Source organism: Nuphar pumila, chromosome 3 (genome assembly GCF_984573655.1).
Source record: "Nuphar pumila chromosome 3, dmNupPumi1.hap1.1, whole genome shotgun sequence".
NCBI classification, from domain to species: domain Eukaryota; kingdom Viridiplantae; phylum Streptophyta; class Magnoliopsida; order Nymphaeales; family Nymphaeaceae; genus Nuphar; species Nuphar pumila.
The window spans coordinates 5,705,351-5,726,388 of NC_143251.1; the positions used below are offsets into that span (position 1 = coordinate 5,705,351).

General features: G+C 38.1%; 1 protein-coding gene across 6 annotated transcripts; it reads left to right on the plus strand.

Annotated features, from left to right (window-relative positions):
• The first annotated feature begins 2,931 nt into the window (after nucleotides 1-2,931).
• LOC149841745 (uncharacterized) lies at nucleotides 2,932-7,435 on the plus strand. 6 transcript variants are annotated; one of them, XM_090001146.1, is made up of 6 exons: nucleotides 2,932-3,062; nucleotides 5,967-6,059; nucleotides 6,154-6,198; nucleotides 6,610-6,642; nucleotides 6,725-6,933; nucleotides 7,235-7,435. In XM_090001146.1, exons 2-5 carry the CDS (start codon nucleotides 6,020-6,022, stop codon nucleotides 6,895-6,897), a joined length of 291 nt encoding a protein of 96 aa, XP_089857272.1. In that variant the 5' UTR covers nucleotides 2,932-3,062; nucleotides 5,967-6,019; the 3' UTR covers nucleotides 6,898-6,933; nucleotides 7,235-7,435. The 6 variants fall into 6 exon arrangements, with proteins under 6 accessions (XP_089857272.1, XP_089857266.1, XP_089857268.1 ...); XM_090001142.1 differs by lacking the exon at nucleotides 7,235-7,435 and adding an exon at nucleotides 5,012-5,109 and having other exon boundaries at nucleotides 2,960-3,062; nucleotides 6,725-7,143; XM_090001143.1 differs by lacking the exon at nucleotides 7,235-7,435 and adding an exon at nucleotides 5,012-5,109 and having other exon boundaries at nucleotides 2,960-3,062; nucleotides 5,970-6,059; nucleotides 6,725-7,143.
• The last annotated feature ends 13,603 nt before the right edge of the window (nucleotides 7,436-21,038 follow it).

Below are 21,038 nucleotides of genomic sequence, written 5' to 3' on the forward strand. Positions count from 1 at the left end.
CCTCTATTTCTGTTGCTAGCAAGCAATGACTTAAGTTTCCTAATCCAAACTCTTTTGCGACTTACCTGAGTTGACTACCGATCAGGTGCAATCACATTGCACACTTTAGTGTGCCGCTGCACTTGATCCAGCCTCCATCTTCTGTTAGGCCCAACAGCTGACAGACTGTACCCCAGCGATGGAGGCCGGTCAGGTTCAGTGGCACACTCAAAGCGCTCAATGTGATTGCACCCGATCTGCCCTCTATCAAGCTGGTGTTAGATAGTTCAACAGAATCAGTTTTAGACATGGGTGAAAGAAAGTGGAGATATTAATGTCAATGCTAAGTAACTTGGTCGATTGTCAGTTATGTGAGCATGAGGTTTAAATGGCCTGGTTAAAATCTATCTTAAGTATGGTCTCATTCGTTCTCGTATTGTCAATTACCCACAATCTTTTGGGTTAATATTTGATTTTCACCTTCTTTTCAAATTATTATTTTTTATGGTAAATTGGACCTTATGAATGTGATATATAGGGTCTGTTTAGAGGAAAACGAGTTTCAAATCATGCGAGTGGGACATGTAAGCAGGTCTTTTAAGGGCTTAAAAAAACGACGGCCTACAATGAACTAAAATTTCATGACTCAAGTACATATTTTTAGATAGAAATAACATGATCTAAGGTTTGATCCTTAGCAAACAAACCATGCTCAACTCATTTATGTGGTCAGATTAAGTTGATAATGCTTCGACATGTGATTTCTGGCTCAATAGTTTCATGCCTTCAATAGTTCAATCTTTTATCTCATTTTTTACAGCCAGTTTCTAAGTTTCATTGTGATAAGGCTAGTTTGGGTGGCCCATGGCCTTGCAATTAGGCTTGGTAAAGTATCTCTGCATGGTAAGTTGGCATGTATTGGAATTTTTACAATCATGTTTGTCATGGGCAGGTTTGGATCCCAAGTCATGAACATGTAGACTAGATGGACCCAGTGGTGACCTCCCAATATTGAACCTGATCTTGAGACCAACCGAATTGAGCACGAACGAGACTTGATTTTCCATCTAATTTCCAAATCCTAAATTCTTTATGTTTGGGATTTGGAATCGCATGAAATTGAATTGTGATTTGAAGTAATAATATTTCAAATCACATATTCCACCATGTGATTTGGAATCATGAGATTAGCTTCAAATGAGTCTCTCATTTGCATGAGATTCCAATCACATGCTTGGTTAGATGTGCAAATGAGATTCATTATCTCATTTGCATGAGATTTCAAATCACGTGTTTGGTTAGCTGCTCAAATAAGATTCATCTATCATTTGCATGAGATTCCAAATCACATTTAAATGTAACCATACATATGGTTGCAGTTCCAAAAGCTATCGTTCAGCTAACATCGTCCAGCCCATTGACTCACTAGGCTGAAGGTTGGTTTACTACGTGAAAGACATGGGTGAGTCAAGAGGCCGTCCGACTCTCTCCAAATCGGTGTCTTGTCGTATCGGACTTTCCTCATATTTGGGCTCGCAGACAAACCAACATCCATAATCAGAAATCTCGTTATAGGAAAAACATTGGCAATGGATGATATCACGTTATTTTGAAAAAGTTTTTTCTTAAGAAAACAACGGTGTCTCTAATTATATATAAAACTAGTAAATAGGCCAGAAATCTTGTTCTATGGAAAATATACGGATAATAATCAGGATATTTTGAAAAATAACTTTCTTAGAAAAACAATGGTGTACACAAGTATTTAAAAATATAGTAAATCAAGGTAAAAGAATATACATAACATAAAAATACTAGGCAAAACGTGTTTTTATTGTGTCAATATCAGGTAAAAACATGATATTTTTAGAATAGTCAATATTTTGAGAACTTCACGCTTTTGATATGATATTGTCCTCTGAAAATATCGTGAATTTCACACACACATTATATATATATATAACTCATTTAGCATTATATATATATATATATATAATGCTAAATGAGTTTTTAAGGTTTTAATTTGTTTTTGTTGACCGTGCATATGTGATCTACGTGCTTAATTTTATAGAGCATTTGTTTCCTATATATTGGTGTATTTTTATACAGTTTAAAAAAACAACGGTCCAAAATATTCCTAAAGTTTCGAATCTTCAATTATCTTTTTTTTTTCATGGACAGAACATTGCTTTCATTTTCCAGCGTTCTTATACTAAACCGATCTGAATGCATTGGAGATCAATCATTTACTATTCAAACCCAAAATAAAATATATCAGATCAGGATCAAATATGTTATCGGACCTGATTTGTGTGCACCCTTACCCTGACGTAGAGACGGGCAACCAATGTTAAAATCGGCCCGAACGGCTAGGGATGGCAGTGGACTGGGGGAAAGCGGGCCTCTGCCCCGCCTCACCCCGTTTGGACTGGGGATGAAGGGTATGAAACGGGGATGGAGGCGGGGACAAAGGTTAAAATCCATCCCCGTTCAGGGATGGAGGCGGGGATGGACATACCCTTTTCCCCGCCCCGCCCCATCCTGCCTCATCCCCGTTTGAACCGGGGATGGAGGACATGAAACGCGGATGAAGGCGGGGGTGGAGGTTAAAATCCATCCCCGCCGGGGATGGAGGTTTTAATCTTGAGGCGGGGCAGGGGTGGAGACCTTGTCCCCCGCCCCGCCCCACCCCACTGCCATCCCTACCAACGGCAGCCAAAACACCAGAGATGGATATGTCGTTACTTAGATGGGTCCCACGAATTTTTTGAGAGCCAAAACTCCAGCCAAATCTGTTTTTTCCTTCTTCTTTTTTCTGATTTTTGTAGTTTTCTGAATTTAATAAAAATCAATTTTAAAATTTATCGATTCACAAACGATTCGATTCTTTGGTTTTTTTGAGAATCCGATTTTAACAACATTACGGTTACGGGTAACTTTACTAGTTTGTGACTTCACCGTCTCCTTGGACCCTCTAAACCCCAAAGCCAAGGTGGGAGAATCCGCGATTGCGACGTGAGGGTGCAGAAATCGGTTGCATTTCGAGGTGGGGGACGCTCCTAAGAATGGTTCTGCACTTGGTGGTAACCGTCTTATCCTTCACCACCTTCATTTTCCGTTAGTTCACCCAAGAAATTCTCTTGTTTTGGGTATCTTTTAGCTTGTTCTCTTTGGTATGAGATCCTTTATGTTACGAATTTGTTGGGGAATTATAGTTTCTAATCATACCCATCTTCATAAAACAATGAATTCTAAGAATGGCAACTGTGTGTGTGTGTTCGTGGCTATGGATTTAATTTTCTATAAAAAGATGGTTCTATTTGTTAGTCATATACATTTTGCCATTTAGACGTTGCTTTCTTTTCGAATGGCATCGCTTCGGCGTATATTTGGCCCCCTTTGTTTTGAAGTTATGATTTGATTTTCTGGAGCTTCAGATTCTTTGAGCCTCCTTGTCATTGAATGTTTCCCTTCCTTTTTTGCTCGTGATGTTATTTCACAGTTTTTTTTATTCTACGTATCTCATTGTTGATACTTTGTTTTTAGTTGGGTTGATTTGTTACCGGTCATCATTCTTTTTTGCTTGTTCATGATCTTCTTAAAAAGGTAGATTTTTATGACCAAAGGTATTCAGTGGATTTCCATCACGATTTATGGGTTTTGTTTCATCTTTGTCAAAAGGTTTGCTTAGTGATACCTGAGGAGAACATGAATGCTTTCGTGTTAAATTTTTTCCAAATTTTCTGAAAATATGATTAAATTTTTTTAGTGCTTGCTATAGTCGGTGGTGAATTTATTGTAGATATTGCAGATACTCCTCCCACATCTTCCGTATCTTTTGATGAGAATTAGATTTATTACCCTTTTTCTTGTGCTCAATTTAGCTTTGAGATTGTTAGTGAAGTTATTGGGTCGACGCAGGGTATGAAATGCATTCTATTGGTTGCGGGCATTTCTTTGCAAAATATTTTGCTTTTGTTTGTTCATTATATGCTTGATAGCAGAAGAACATCCTTATACTGGATTCTAAACCCTTTCTTTATGTGTTATGCTATTGTTGATGGTCCTTTCACAATACTTGACCATTTGCTGCTGTGACTCAATGAAAACCTTCCTTCAAATTGTCAAGTAGACAAATTCTTTTTCTTTGTAGTGACTTTGCTGCATGAATTGCTGTTTCTATCACTGTTTGTTACCATATGATTTGGACATTATATTATTTTATAGACAATATTTTGAGGCGAAGCTTTCCTAAACTCCAAAATCATTACTGGCTGGCAGCTGTTTCAGCATTATAAAAAAAGGAAATATGGTACTTTGTGTGAGATTTCAGTTTTGGACTAGAACTAGAGGAATTCTTCTGCAAAAAAACTCCTGAAAAAGGAAAAAACAATCACTTTATTTGGATGTGGCTTCTTCACTTTATTTGGATACTCCTGAAAAAGGAAATATGCATATTAAGTGGTTTCTTCACTTTATTTGGATGCCTACTCTGGATTGTAAAATATAAGGATGTTAGGTTTAGGGATGGCAATGGACTGGGGCGGGTGCGGGGGACAAGGTCTCCGCCCCCTCCCCGTCTCAAAATTTTGCCCTCCATCCCTGCACGGGTTTTGATTTTAACCTTCATCCCTGGTCCAAACGGGGTGAGCGGGGCGGGGCCCCATTTCCCCCTGGTCCACTGCCATCCCTAGTTAGGTTTCAAGGATCGTGCAATTTTTTCCAGTGCAACTAGTATCTTCGGTCATTAACTAACATGAGAATTAAGAAAACCTTAAGAAGAAATTCTGTTGGTCTCCTTTCTTCTCATTGAATGCCTTGATGAAAAGTATAGCTGCCACTTCATCCCTGTTGTTGGATTATATAATATCAATTTTAATATTGTTTCTTTCTTTTGTTTGCTCATATAATGACCCTACTAGGAATACAGAACAAAAAAGAGAAAAATTAGGGTTGCAGTTGTTGGTTACCAGAGATTACATAAGTTTGGTTGGAAAAAAAAAAATCTAAAAAGACAATTACGTGTTATCAGATGTTGCCTATTTGAAGGAGATGATTCCGGAAATCAGGATTGTGGTTTCAGGAAATTTGAGCAATGCCGAGCAAATGGCATTTTTCTACCTCTGAGAGGTATGATTCCACAACCTTGAATTCTGTACTAAATGAATGTGTACCATTGCTATGTTGGCCAACTTGCTTGTGTTTACCTGAATTACCAAGTAATAGTTAGTGGAGGAACTGTTCAAAACTAAGAAACAAAGTGTAATGCTCTGCAAGGAGGAAGTTGGCAATCAGATAATCGGAAGAACATGAAAGTCTGGATGAAGAGACCTTGTCTGTTTTTGTTGCCTTTTTTCTTTAAATATTTTGTTCTTGACTTATTTTGTGCCAATTAGTTCTGGTGTTCTTTTTCTCAGTCATGCATCTTATGGTGTTTTAAGCATGGGATAGACATGGGTCCTAATCAGTGATCAAGTCTTTTAAAATTTCAGACAGGTTCAATTTTTTCATTCTGGACAAATCTATATAAGACATGAATTTACAGAAATGCCACTCTCCACCTGCTAATTGTTGCAATGAAGTTGAAAGCATCCAGTCATACTCCTCTGAAAAGAAGAAAGGGAAAATTTAAGACTTGTCTTCTTGCTAAAACAAACTGGCTGAAACTTAAATTGCATGAATTAAGGGATCACATATCACTGCAAAAGTCAAATAAAACTGAAGTTTCAACTTCCATATGATGAATTTGCTGCACACTAACAATGTCTTATTTTTGTCTCCAATTGTTTGAGAAGATAGCTTGTGAACTGAGCTTACTTGAAGATATTCTCATGGAAAGGAGGTGCATTTAGAATTTCGATAGTAGCTTAAAAATGTGTTCTTTGATTGCAAGTCAATAAACTGTTGTTAGATGCTTAAACTTTTCACTGAGACTAACACTGCTCAGATCCCATTGAATTACCAATGCTGACCAAACCACTTTTCAGTAGGATGATCTAAGGCGCAAAGTTGTGTTTAATTTCCATCAGCAGTTGCTATCATGACGCTCACAAACTTTACTGGTACAGGTGTTGGCTTTGGTAAGTGAACTTAAAAAGCTTGTTAATGATTTTAGGGCCTTTTTTCTTATAAGTCTTTGTATCAGAGCTCTATGCTCCTCAATTTTGTGTGCAGGCTTTGGAGTAGGTTGTGGTTTTGGAATAGGCTGGGGGTTTGGAGGTACATATGAAGTTTTTCATCATTCTTCCATATATTCATGTGAAATTGCTGAATTAAGCAGGCAGTAATGGCAATTTTCGGCAGTAAGATTTACCTAGCTTAGTGCACAGAGATTTCACTACACCCAGCTGTTGGTGCTTTGTAGTTTTTCTCTTTTATTATTCTTATTATTCTTATTGTACCTAGCTTCAAACTCTGATTAATACTCATACTAAATCAAGCATCTTTGCAGTTCTGGCAATTTAGTCTTGTATAGTGTGATCAGAATTCTGTATCTCCAGTTGCTTATTATCTGCTCTTAGTTGGTATCCTTGGTTAACAAGGAACTGCTTTCTAATTTTTCAAAGTTGGCTTTACTGAATATTTTTTCCTTTTTCCCTTTCCCCTATTTTCCCCTCTGTTTTGATGCAGGCATGCCTTTGCCCACCATGGGTCTTGGCATAGGTAAGACAATTTTTATGTTTTCAGCAGAACATTGATCATTTTTACTGATATTAAGAGTGAAATATGGGATCTTGACTTGAAGGGGGAGGATGTGGAGTAGGGCTTGGCCTTGGCTGGGGCTTTGGCTCTGCCTTTGGAAGTCATTACAGGTCTTCTGAGATAAAGTTCCAAGGAATAGATTTCGAAAATGCAAAGACTCAAGAGGAACAAAGTAGGACATCTGATCCAGCTTCCCAAATTCGCTCCACAGGATAACCCCCTATCGATGAGGGCCGAGGATTATGACTCTTGGTAACATCCCGTTTCTGTTTCTTTGTCTAGTGCATTTGCTTGAGTTTTGTTGTTTGAAAAAACAGTGTGGTTTGTTGCTGGAGTTTTGTTAAGTAAAAGAATGTTGAAACATTTTTATCGTTGGAGTTTTTTGTCGAGTGTATGATGGCATTGAAGTCTCAGAATATTGATTACACTTTTCTAGTTGAAATTTTTACTTGAGTTTGTGTATCCGAGATACTTCTTATGAGAGAATATGAACCTGCTCACTTGGTTCTTTCTTTCTTTCTTGTTCTGATTCTTTTTCTCTGTTTCATGCTAGATGATAAAGGTGAAACTCAATAAATCACAGATCTCTGCTCTGCTTGGTTTTGTTTAGTTGTTTGTTTGTTTACTTGCTTGTAATGGTGATGGCAACTCTATATTAAGCCATCCTCTTCGATCTGTATTCTCTATTCTCTATCAATGTTGGCTACAAACTTGGCCTTAAATGGTAATGCAATTCACAACCTCTTGTCATATTTTATCATAAATCCCTTTGCCCCAATTGTTGAAGTACACACATACAAAATGAATCAAAATAGAGAATGAATAAAGTAATGAAGTGCAGCCAATTGATGGTGCCTGTGAATGGACTCCAACGATGGAGAGGCAGCATTGGGGCTCCGTGTCACGCACTGTAGGCTGCATCTGCTCCAAGGAAACAAGCCTCAACCATTTTTTTTCTAGTGGTTGTCCTGTGGAGAAGTGTTCAATCTTTACATGCTCGATGAGAGCTTGCTCTTGGGCTGGATCCATTCTCACTGATGAACTGGAGTTTTTATTTTCTGCAAGACAGCATTCTCTGGGGTTGGGGATTTCTTTTCCCGGAGAAGAAGCAATGATGGTATATGAAGAAGAATAGGTGATATATACTGCCCAACAAAAGAACCAGATTGGATGGGCAGGCTGGTCGCAATATTTTGAAAGTCCCATATAATACCCTCAAAACGCAATGTTTTCAAAACTTATGTTTTTATTGTGATATTTGCACAATGAAAACAGGCTTTCTGTTAATCCCATTTTATATTTTTATTTACACTTTTATATATCTTTTATATTATATATATATATGACGACTTTTTTCCGAGTTTTCTAAAAAAATAAAATTTTTGACAATATCACAAGATTTTCCAGTGAACAAGAGATCTGTGACATTGTTGCCAACTAAATCAACGCCCATGGGGGTAGCTCATAGTCCCTCTTCCGCATATCAAATTATGAATCGGCAGCAACTCTTCAACATTGTGGCAAACTTTGATAGGTACTGGGCAGAATCTTGTTCAACGGGCCAAAACAGCTCTTTGCCCTTGATCCAAACTACGAATGAATAACTAAAACTAAATGCGTGCATTTTAGTTTTTTGGTGATAATAAAAAACACTTCAGTTCTAGATATTGTTAAAAACACACTTAAATATTTTCATGGTTAATGAAAAGGTCCAAGTGTTTCTTCCTGTCAGAGTTAGATTATCTCCAAAACCAAAGGTAATTATCGTACCTGCCATGAGAAATTTATATACACTAATGACTGATTAGCTTCCGATTAACTTTGTATTTGTGCAACCACGTGCCGATATTTACCCATTTTAGAATTTTCTTAATATTTTTTATAGATTGCATTATCAAACTCAACTGGTTTCTAGAGATTTTTACTTTGAATAGTTGAAAACATTAGGGTTCTTGTAAACCATCACTTGTGTTAAATATTTTATTTTTTATTATATTTTTAGTTGCCTAAAATTTTCATTTGACTTTTTTTTATTTTAAATTTGCATATAGGTTTAAGCCCTATTGGTTTGTTTGGGTTGAGTATTAGGTGGTGCCAAGTACATAATAAGTCTTGATTTCGTGATTAAACAGGTTTTGCATTTATTTTTAGTGGTTCTCTAACATGCATACAATGAGTTCCATTTGGATCTTGGTTTAGGTATAGATACTCGAGCTCTACCTTATAGCTTGAGGGGCTGGTTCTAAGTTTCAGTATAAATCCTAATAGACACAGTTCTGGATCTTATTAAGGAACCATGTTTTATTTTATTTATAATATCAGGAAGACTTCAAATTATATTCTGCATCACCAGCGACCTGCATGACAACCATCCATCTTGGTGTTTTCTCAAGATGGGTGCATTATCCATCTTGAGAAATGTTGAGATAGATGATCACTAGTTGCCGCTGCATAAAAAATGGCCATAATTAAATGGGCGTGTGCTTAGGGGTGTCAACGTGTCGAGTTTACCCAGACACGACTCTTACCAAACCCTATAGGGTCCGGGTATGGTGACAAATAAGAAGACCCGGGTCGGAGTGGACCAGGGTATAGTTTTTAAAATTTTATACCAGAACTGGATCCGACCTGAGTTCCGAATAAGACCCATAAATTTTCAATGCAAAAATGATAAAAAAATATTATTTGACTGGGTATAGTCCAGGGCCGGGTATGGTTTCTCTTATAGTAGACCTGATTAGACCTAGGTCCGGACAAGATACCATACCTGAACATCTGGTCCACGGCTGGTTTCACCTGGGTCCTAACCAAACCCGACCGGTTGACATTCCTACATGTGCTTGTGCTCTATTGTTTGATTTCTTTATTCTAAAACCGGTCTGCCAAAAGCTGCTACATTATTTAAAGAAAAAAAAGTGTGGATTTTAGATCTGGGGTAATGTTTGCTACCCTCGCTGGTAAGGAGCCCTCTAGTGAAATAATGTAATATTTTTTTTGCACATTGGACCCTTCAGGCGTGATAGGTAGAAACTGACCTTTGAAATTTGAATCATGTTATTCTGATGTATATGTCAGATTGTACACCACCAAATTTTCAACCATCAAAAAAACATATTTTTTACTTTGAAAAACTATAATCCAAGGGTCCATTCTTACACATCCATGAGATGAGGTCAGATTTGGTCAAAACAACCTCTCTCTGAGTTCCAATTAGAGGGTTCCTTACCCACACACGAAGGTACCAAATGCTTTCCCTTTAGATCTTATCTGCAATCACCTTATCACAGCTCATTTTGACAGGGTAAAAAATCAGAGCCAAGCACATGCAGCAGGCATATTTATACAGATTTAATGCACGATACATCATTGCAGATGCCTTAGGGTTTGTACAGGACCAGACATTGAATCTTTGCTCTTGTCTCTATGTACATTTTTTGTGGAATATCTGGCATTTTAGTAAAGTATAAGATTCAATAAAATAGATATATAAGGGTAACTCTCAAACTGTTTGTCTTAGTGCAATTCTCAATTTTGCATTGCACTAGCTTGATTAAACTAGGTTGAACACATAAACCTTGGTTTAACATGTGATAATCAAAATGTAGTCATTAGTCAAGACAGGTGCACGATAAATGCGGATTGTATATATGCATGGATGCAAGTATCCTGGATCCATTAATGTCTAACCATTGGTGGGAGAAAGCTTTCAATGAGTTTATCATGTGACACTATTTTAGAATTTGACTTGGACTTAGAAAGCACTCATAATTAACCTGGGTTAAATTAAATTTGCTTTTGCACCTAGTGACATCCATACGTTTCCATCTAAATGGGGCCAGGTGAATCTAGGCCTAACTAATGCATGTACCCATGGACTGCTTAGGCTAGGATAAGATGTAACCTGCCCTTGCTTAAATCCAAGCTGAAAGGGAGTTAAATGAGGTAGGTCGCACTATCATAACTGAGTGTTCTTGGTTCAAGTACCAATGAGCTAAGGATGTCAATGGATCAGATTTTACCCGATATTCCACTGAATCCGACTTCATTTAATAGGATTTGGCAAGCCAAAAAGATATCAGGTTACAATTGGATGCGGGTATGGTTTTGATTTTTTGTTACCGAATCTGACAAATATCCGGATTTGATGGATACCTGAATCCGATTGCAGATTAAAAACTGGACATGGTTTGAGCTTTTCACCATCCGAATCTGAAACTGAATTCGAATCTGTTTAGCTAACATCCGATTAGTTGAATCTGATATTGGTCCCATTCATTCCAATCCAAACAGCTTACATCCCTACAATGAGCTATAATACATCCTTCATGTGATCCAATTTAGGTAACCCTGGGAAAGGAGATGCTCTTCTCATGGTTCTAACAGCCCGTGCTTGAGCTCGATCAAACTCATAAAATAGACTCGGCAAGCTGAACAAGAACAGTAGGTGTTTGACTCACCTGAACTCGTAGAAGAACGTTAAGTAATAATAGGTATATTTGACCAAATGGGGGCTCTGCCTGCCATACTTTTGATCACTGTCCTGACAGCGTAAAACTTCGTGGGCTTAACCCTTACCTCAGGGAGTTACCATGCTTGCGCAAGGGATGATGACCATGAGATTTGAACCTAGACCACCTGTCTTAGGCCCTATCCCACTAAGCCAAACCCCTTTGGGGCTTTAATCCTAGAACTTGCAGTTGCAGCTATGAATTAATGTATTTTTTCTGTAAATGAGCCTGCTTGAGCTCTTCAATACCTCATGTTCAACTCGGTCGGCTCGCTTAACCCTAGATTTAGCTAGACTTGTTCACCACTTGTTTAACTCCCCAATGCAAGAGCATAAATGATGTGTCCATTGGGACGACTTGTGGAAATCCACAAATCTGAAAGCACTACCTCTGTATATTAGTGTGGTACAACAGGGTGTATCTACAGCACGGCGAAAAAATGAACTGTCGAGCTTGAGAAATGGCTCAAGCTTGATTAACATAAATAAGTCGAGCTTGAGAAAGGGTTCAAGCTTGATTTACATAAATAAGCCGAGCTTGAACAAGTAATAGAGTTTGGTTAAGCTTGATTAGCTTGATTAAGCACATATTTAAATAGTTATATGGGGCATAGCTTTTATATATTTAGATATTCTGTTAAAGGAAAGAGTGTATCGTTGGATACCAAAAAGTTTGACCAAAGTTGAACTTCGTTGCGCCGCTAATCGCGTCGGCGATCAGCAGTGCAACATTTTTTGTGCTAAAAAAAAGGCCTCTAGCCGTGGTCACGACCGCCACTAAAGGCGAAAGTGTCTGTAATGCCTTTAATGGTGTTGTGACAGCGCTAAAGACCCGTTTTTGCAGGAAAAAAATTCTCGCGGCTAATCGCACATGAGATCAGCGGCCGACATTCTGTCGGACGTTACACCCATCTCTTCTGTTAAGAAAGAACAACAAAATAGTTGGTACGAGCGTGGGAAGTGGTTGGCTTGAATCCCTACTCTTCTGCATTGTTCTCAATTTTTTTTTACATTTAAAGTAGTTCAGCTCAAGCCGAGCCAAGCCTAACTCAAGCCCAAAGACAGAAGCTGCTCGAGCTGATCTTGGACACCTAAATTTTTTTTGACAAGCTGAGCTGAACCAGCCCAAGCTCGGCTTATGTGCAGCTCTAACTCTTCTGCCTGGTAGTAGGCCAGTGAACCACCACGTGGCAGGTGAACGAACTAACCAAAAGCCATCTTCCTGTCAAAATTGTCACACCACAGGAAGCTAGAGTTGACAAACAAATAATTGAAGATTTGGCTTTCAACTTCCTTATAAACACTCTCCTTGCAGTCACCTCCTCAAGCTAAGAAGTTATTCTCTCCATCCACTCTCAGCAGGAAACGGGGAAGGAGGAGATCCTCACTCTATCACAAGTCGTCAAACACAAATTCAGGAAGGATTGTTGGTTTGTCATCAAGGGTGATACATGCAGCTTCAACTATTATATTCAACCGTACAAAAAGGTTTTCATAAGCATTACCAAAAGTTTTAAAACCATGATTTAGCATAACAATATTCATCGGAGACTATTGGATGATAAATATTGAATATATATTTATAGTAAATAAATATTCAAATTTATAGATTTTTGTTTACTAATTGATTTTTCTTTGGTTAACAATGAGCGTTTGAGAAAAATTTAATGAATAAAGCAAAACAGATGGTCCAACATACTAATGGGTTATCTTCATACCTCCAAAGGTTTCATACGAGAGTAAGTTTCTTATTCCGCAAGTTTATTTATTTTTATATAGTATAGTGCTAAATATGTTTGATTTAATAGATTCTTAATTAGTTATTTGCAGACTGAAATAGATATGTAGAAACCGACGATGAATGCATTTTATAAAAAGATGCATACCCATTTAGATCATAATATACCTATATAAGTAACTCACATTTTGTAGTGTCAAATTTATTCGTTCTATTTTATACATTATCATTAGTTACTGATAACCAATTATTAACAATGTATAGATAAAACTGTAATATGTGGAGATTGAAAATTCAACATTTTCTTTATAAAGAGAACTCGTCAATGATGTAGCAAAACGTCTTTGCCCATGTTCTCGAAGAGCGGTATGGATATATGAGAAGGATGGGTGCATTTTTTCTTCCATCCAACTCTAGGCAGGCCCAATTTTCACAATTATCTTCTCAGCTGGTGGCGATACAAATGGATCTCCAACAAATAAGAGAGAAAATAAAGCGAGAAAGAGAAGAACTAGATGAGGAATAGAGCGACAGAGAGAAGCAACTAAAAAGTTTAGAGAAAAAAATCAGGCCTTCATGAATGCACACATGCAGAACCCCCCATTTTATATCTAAAATTTTTAAACTCTTTGCTTATATGAGAAGTGTATATACATATGTCTTGATTTCTAAACTCTTTGCTACAATTACATTTTGATTTATATGAATATTAGAAGTCTATATATTTGAAGTGTGTTTGTTGCAGACTCAAAGTGGATGCAGTGGGTTTGTATTTGAAGTGAGTTTATTGTAGATTAGGAGTGGATGTAGTGGGTTTGTATGCTTGAAGTGAATGTTTGAGGATCTATGTTTGAAGTTTAATGAAAAAAATGTGAATGTTTGAAGTGAATGTTTAATGTTGTATGTTTAAAGTTCAATATATGTTTCAGTTTTAATGTAAAAAATTGGTTAAAACTAATTTTTAGTTTTAGTTTTGCAGGTTTAGAGCTTATAATGGTGACATTTCTATGTCGTCATAGGAGATATCTTTATTTTGCCATTATAGTCAACCTATAACGGCAAGTTAATTTTCTTCGTTATAGCATATAACATCGAGCATTGACTCACTCTTGTAGGCTATAACGGCGACACTGGAATGTCACCGTTATATGTTATCTCGTTGTTATATGCTGCCTTGTTGCTATTAGTGTTTTCAGTTACCGTGACCATTTTCGCTTGTGTTGGGTCACCTATAACGGCGACATATAAATATCACTGTTATTAGTCAATAAAAGTCATTTCTTAATGACGACTTATCAGCGAGAAATATCGCTGTTATAGTCCAATAATGATGAAAAATACAGCAAGAAAAATAGCTACTATTGACCCTAATCCTTGTAGTGACATTTGTCATTTCTTCTGGAATATTTCTTTGCAGTTTCACTTGCTGATAATCCCACCAACAACGAGATGTGAATTAGCTGCCTTAGTAATTCTTATAAAGGATAATCTTATAAGAGCATAGCTGCTCCCTCAACCGTACATGATTGCTCATGGCTCATGGAAAGACTAACTCATGCCGAATCTGCAGATAAAAGAGTGCCCCATTTGCTCAATTGGGACATTGTCTGCAGTCCAAATGATGAATTAGGTGGCCTTGGAATTAAGAGACTTTTCAGGTAAATCTTGCCTTGTTAACCAAGCTGGGTTGGTTAGTAGTTTCCACGGAAAAAAGACCATGGATCAATCTTGTATCCAATAAATATGGTTTCTCTACTTCTATTTGGCTACAAAATAAAGCATGAAGACATTCATGGGGGCTGGTCTAGCATTTTGCAAAGTTTTTCTATCACTTCCAATCATGCTAGATGTAAGAATGGAAATGGAAGATTGGTGAATTTCTGGCTCGATCCATGGGTGGATAATATCTCTTTAATATATTTTGCTCAAAACGACATATCCAATAAGTTGATTCGTTCACTGAAGAATATCAAGGTGGCTGATATGATTCACAATGGGTACTTTTGGTTGTTGTAGTCTTAATCAATCAAAGATTGCAACTACTCTCGTTGTTGATCTTCAATTTCTTAAGCACCTGGTACAGAATCAAGAATTTTGCGCAGCTACAGAAGATGTCTTGCAGAGGAAAGAGAATAAGCCTTTTAATTGTAGAGAAGCAGGGAGTGTTGCTTGTGTGCATCGACCTAAGTTTAATTTGAGCAAATTGATATGAGTTGAGCATTATTATCCTAGAGCAGCTATTACGCTTCGTCTAGCAGTTGCTGATCGTCTCCTTACCTTAAACAACCTAAAGAAGAGGGGTGCTCATCTTGCCAATCGGTATTTCTTATGCCAGGCAACTGGAGAAACTAATCATCTTTTCTTCTCCTGCCCCATTTCTCTCAGTGTTTGGTGTAAGACAACCCTCCTTTTTGGTCAATGGAGCCCATTGAACAAGCTCTATTGCTGTGGATTTAGCATTCCTTTGATTATAAGGTCATCTATGATGCTTGGGTTCTTGCCTTTCAAATTAATCATCCGCTAGCTTGTTATGGGAATCACGTAATAGTATATTATTCCAACACTCATACTTCTTAGGATAGACTTGTTTCCTTCACAATGAATGAGCTCAGAATACATGTCCTGTGTGTCAGAGGGTATATGTCACCCTATTAAAGTTGGATGGTTTTATGCAGATTTGTGGGTTGCTCAACAGATTGGTTAACATATATAGCTATACAAACATGATAATTGGACGATTGGATTTACTATCAGAGATGACACCGGTTGGGATTTGTACCTTCTGCAAATCATAAATGCGAGTGGTGTGTCTGGTCATACATCCTATCTAACATCTCAGCGAATTTCGACATTATCCTTGAGTTATCTAGAAGAGATGTAGTGGCTCGCTTTAATTCTATGTTAGAAGAGAGCCCGCAGTACAGGGACGAGGTTTAATAGCTTTTTGTGCAGGTTTAATCATCAATAATAATGCTTTTGCCAAATCACTTGCTAAGATAAGCCTCCTGGACTTTATTCCAGACCTGAGTTCCCTGTGATCAACTATTTTGTTAGTTTTCTTTTGTACTCCCTGATAGGGGTCTGCCTAACCCCAGCTTGCAAATTAATAATAATAATAATAATAATAATAATAATAATAATAAGTCATGCCACACAAGCCACAACCTGCTGTTTGGAATGGCCATACTTTCCTTTAACCATATGAAGTGAACCATAACACAAGGATACTTGTATACTAATATACTATTCCATTGGGTTTTGGCTCAAAACTATCTAAGTTAATGATGCATTTTTCATTATTTTTCTTGTTTATGGGTTTCTTGTTTTTTCAAAGGGGTGTTGCATTAAGGGTAAGGCCTTAAAGGCATTAGACTTTGATTTTGCATTTATCTCTTTTGGATCTTATCTAAACCTCACGGATCCGCATGAACCAAGCCCAATGTTTTTGCATAGAGCTTTAATAGTATTAACTGTTCACCAGCCGCCCACAACGTTGAGTATTGACTTGGTTGAGGATAGTTTTGACCATATCAATGTTATTTTGGACCCAACCTTACCATTTTTTTTATGCCTTCTTTGTGCTAGTCGTTTGAGCATTATGGTTGGTCAAACCCTAGGCCATTATGGCTAGCTGTTTGAACTCATTTAAGGCCCCTTTATGACCTTTATGAGTGGTTGGGGGCTAAGACTTATATAAACCCCAGTCCTTTCTCATTTCTCTCATACCTCAACTCTCCCCTCTCCTCTATCGAGCTCTCCTCTCTCACGAGCTCTCTCTCCCTAACTGAGTGTTTTTAAGATCTGGATCTGGTTGACTTTTAGGATCTAACTCTAACTACTATTCGAATCTATACCTACTTGCAATCTAGATTCATATCCACTTACATATAGAATTCATACTCATATCTAGGCCCAAGATCTATACCCGGAGGTTGTTCAAGATGGTTGATGTTGAGGTTTACATGAATCATTTTTTTGCTGGGGAGTATAGTTGCACAAATACCCAAACTTTATCTTAAGTGAAGCAAGTATTGCTTGAAAACGAATGCATGTACACGCGTGCTTTTGAGCACACCTAGTTTAATTTCTGTTGCCTGACCCATTAAGTAAAGAATATTTTTCAATTCAACATATTCTTAATGAAAAATTACATAAAATGGTGTGTCCAAGTCTTGTCTTAGCCGTCTCCTTGTGACATAGGGAGTGAGCAGCGAGAGGGTATCAGTGATTTATGAGGCAGCATTGGTAAAACGCATGAGCTGCTGTCTTTGTCAATTGGTCCACAATGTCAGATTGTTGCTGAGGAATCCACAATGTCAGTGCACTCACCAAAATCTCAAGGAAAATTCTTGTGATAAATTCAAAAGTTTGCTTTCGCCCAAAAAATCTCAGGAAAATATTGACACATCCCAAATTACAAAATAAAAATAAAAATATATGCCTACTGCAAATATCGAGACAGTACAACACAAATTTGGGAAAAATAAATTTTAACGTGCTAATATTTTGTGAAAATCAGCTTAAAATCACAATAATTTCAAAACAAATGACATTTTGAAATATCACGTTTTTAACAACACAGTAGTGACAATGGCGATATTTGTAATCATGATTTCACCCATTCATTTGTTTGCCGTTGGGAACCATCTTCCCTATCATTGCCACTGGGCTGCTGGCGAGGAAGCAGATCAGGTCATGCTGAACATGAGCGTTTTTTCTCATGCCGACATCGTGGCCGTCTGTTTGCATTTTGGATGAATGCCACGTGGTTTTGTTGACTTTGGGAGCTTTTTAAAATGCAAATCGGATGGCCACGATGTTGGCATGAGAAAAAAACGCTCATGTTCAGCATGACCTGATCTGCTTCCTGCTGGCGATGTGTTTCAAATTAGGGCAGGTAAACAAGCCGAACAAACCAAATTGGGCATGTTCGGGCTTGGCTCGTTTACCAGTGGACCAAGCTCAATACTTGGCTTGTATTTAGCCCAGCCGAGCTCAAGCTCATCCCTGAATGAGTCCAGCTGAACATGAGTTGGACTCGTGTAAAAAATAATTCATCTTATTTATACATAGAATATATATATATATATATTGCATCTTTCTCTTTATATATTGCACTTAAAATATATATCACACATATAATATATGTATATTTTAATCTATACGAGCTCACCTGAGCTGAACACCCTATGTTCGGCGGGTTCGACTCATTTAAGGTAAATGACCAGCTTGTAGCTCAGCTTGCCAGCTGTATGAGCCGATCACGAATGAGCTCATGATGAGCCAAACCAACCCAAGTTAAGAGCTGTTCGGTTCACTCACCAGCCCTATCTCTAACCCAAATAATAGATGTTCCTGCAGGACAAATTTTATGTACATAGCCTCTCGTGTGTACCAGGGCACGTTGTTCCTGTCAAACAGAGACTGCACTGTACTGATAAAATAAACAGTCCCGCAAGACAGTGTGTCCTTGACAAGACCACTGTCATGTTTGTTGTGGACACATTGTTCTGTCCAAGCTTGGACAAGCAGTCAAACGCACCATCAAAACATGGTGGTAAGTGGCTTGAAAGCCAAGCCTGGTTCACTCTTCAACCCATTTTTCAAGAATTTTGAATTTTTTATTTTGAAGAAATCAAGAATATTGATTTGAAGCTTCATGTTTTTGTCACCTTCATGACTTTAGGGATATAATTGACTGCGCATTATTCAACCCAATGGTCACATTTGATGTCCTGGCAGAGGGCAACTGCTCAAATATGTTAATGTCACAGTCGTTGTCGAAACACACAATAAACTAAAAATTCACTATAAAAATCAAGAATAAATTAAGGAGAACGGTAGGGATGGTAGTGGACCTTGGGGAAACCGGCCCCGCCCTACCTTTTCCGGTCCGGTTTGGACCGGGGATGGAGGACATCCCCTGCCGCACCCCATCCCCGATTTTCGTTAGTAAAATAACTAAAATGCCTTTAGGGATGACAGTGGACTGGGGAGAAATGTGGCCTCGCCCCATTTAGACAGGGGATGGAGGACATGAAACAGGAATGAAGATTAAAATCAAAACCCGTGCAGGGACGAAGGCGGAGTTTTGAGATGGGCCAAGAGTGGAGACCTTGTCCCTTGCCTCCGCCCCGCCCGGTTCACTGTCATCCCTAGAGAACCGGAGAAGATACTGCATGGCCTGCGTCCACTCGAAAAAAAACTTACATTCCCTTTTTCATTCTGTTTAATCCCTCTCATCACACATTTATATAGGTTTATATCGAAATGAAACCAATCTAAAACAATTATTGAAAAGATAATTACCACAACCTTGCATCATACTCACATGGATTACATTCATATCGGTAAGATTCTAACAATCAATAAAAATAATGGGATTGAATTTGAATGAGATAGTTGGATGGTTAGGTTAAGCAAAAGTTGGACCTCCTTGAAAAGGAACCCACTCTCACATTGAGCCCACTGTGAGGTGATCGACTCAATTTTGCAAATATAGTGTGTTCACATTATTGTTACATTTTAGGATGGTGACTTTATATGCTGAATAATATTTTTAGGTAGTACTTACAGCCTCTCTCTTTCTATCCATTAATACTGGCAAAACGTCAACACCAAAGATGAGGAAATGTAATATCTGTCTTTTTAATTGGGTCTATTGCTTTATGGGCAAGAGTCAGAGGAGTACGTTTCCCATCATTTGTCATAGGATGGTTTCTATCTTGCGTTCAATCTTAGCCATTTAATCAATGGCTAGGAGTGTTCCACATTTTTTACTTTTTTTTTTTTAAAGGTAAGCTGGGGTTAGGTAGACCTCCACCAGTTATTATTCGACGTACCACTGGGTTTTGAACCTGCAACGTCCCACCACAAGAAAGTGCACTGACAACAGCTCCTGCCAACCACGCAGAGCCACCGTTGGTACAACTTCACCTTTACGTGGACTGATCTTAGCTGTCCAGATGCTTCAGTTGGTCGGCTAGGATGTCAAAAGATGGAATCCTTTTTGGAGCCAAAGGGTTTGGTATTTTATGCAATAAACTCATGAGCGAGTCGGTTTTTCTCTAATTATCTCTAGAAAAAATTCCACCACCCTACACTTCATGATACCTAGCTTTCTTTTGATCGATCTTAGCCAGGCTCTACTTTGGAGTGGATCTTGTTATCTTGGATTGGATCCTCGTGTTTTTAACTGAGGCTGAGTTATATTTGTTATATGTTTATGAATATAAACATGACATAGCTTTGATCTCTTTGGAGAGAGAGAGAGAGCATCAGGTGCAATTAATCACATTTCACAAATGCAATGTGCCGCTGCACCTGACCACCTTCCATCCTGCAGTTGGGTCCCATCCCTGACAGGTTGTGTTGGAGAGATGGAGGGCAGTCAGGTGTAGCAGCATTATATCATTTGTGCAATTTTATTGCACCTGATCCGGTAGGTATCAGTCAAACAATGGTTCATGATGGATAAAGTACTCTCTTTTATTACCCTGGCCCTCTAACATATGATATGTCAGTTGTCCAACTAATGCATCTGGACGGTTAGGATTAGTCCACATAGAGGTGAGAATAATGTGGAGTAATCCTGGCCGTCGGTCAGATGGCTAGGATTAAATATATGATGCATCCCGTCATGTGTCAGATGATGAGATCGGTTCTCCGTTAATAATGTTATTATCCTCTGCTCATCACGTCATTCAGTGATTAAAAAGAGAAGAAGAAGAAAAGATTATAGGCAAGTTGCTTCTGCAAATTGGGTCACATGGAATTATAGCACATGCGTGTGACATGGGCAGCTGGAGACTTGGGGATGTCAATCCGTGTCGGGTTTACTGGACTCGACCTGAACCAAACTCTATAGGGTCCGGGTATGGTGGTAAATAATAAAATCCGATTAAGACTCGGATCCAGACCCAAAGATCCGATTAATATATGGACCGGGGTATAGTTTGTGAAATTCTATACCAGACTCGGACTTGACAGAGTTCCAATTAAGACACACAAATTTTCAATGTAAAAATGATAATTTTTTTTTGGTTTTACTGGGTATGGTCCAGGTCTGGTTCATGTAGTTCTTATCAGATCTGGGTATGGTTTTTCTTATAC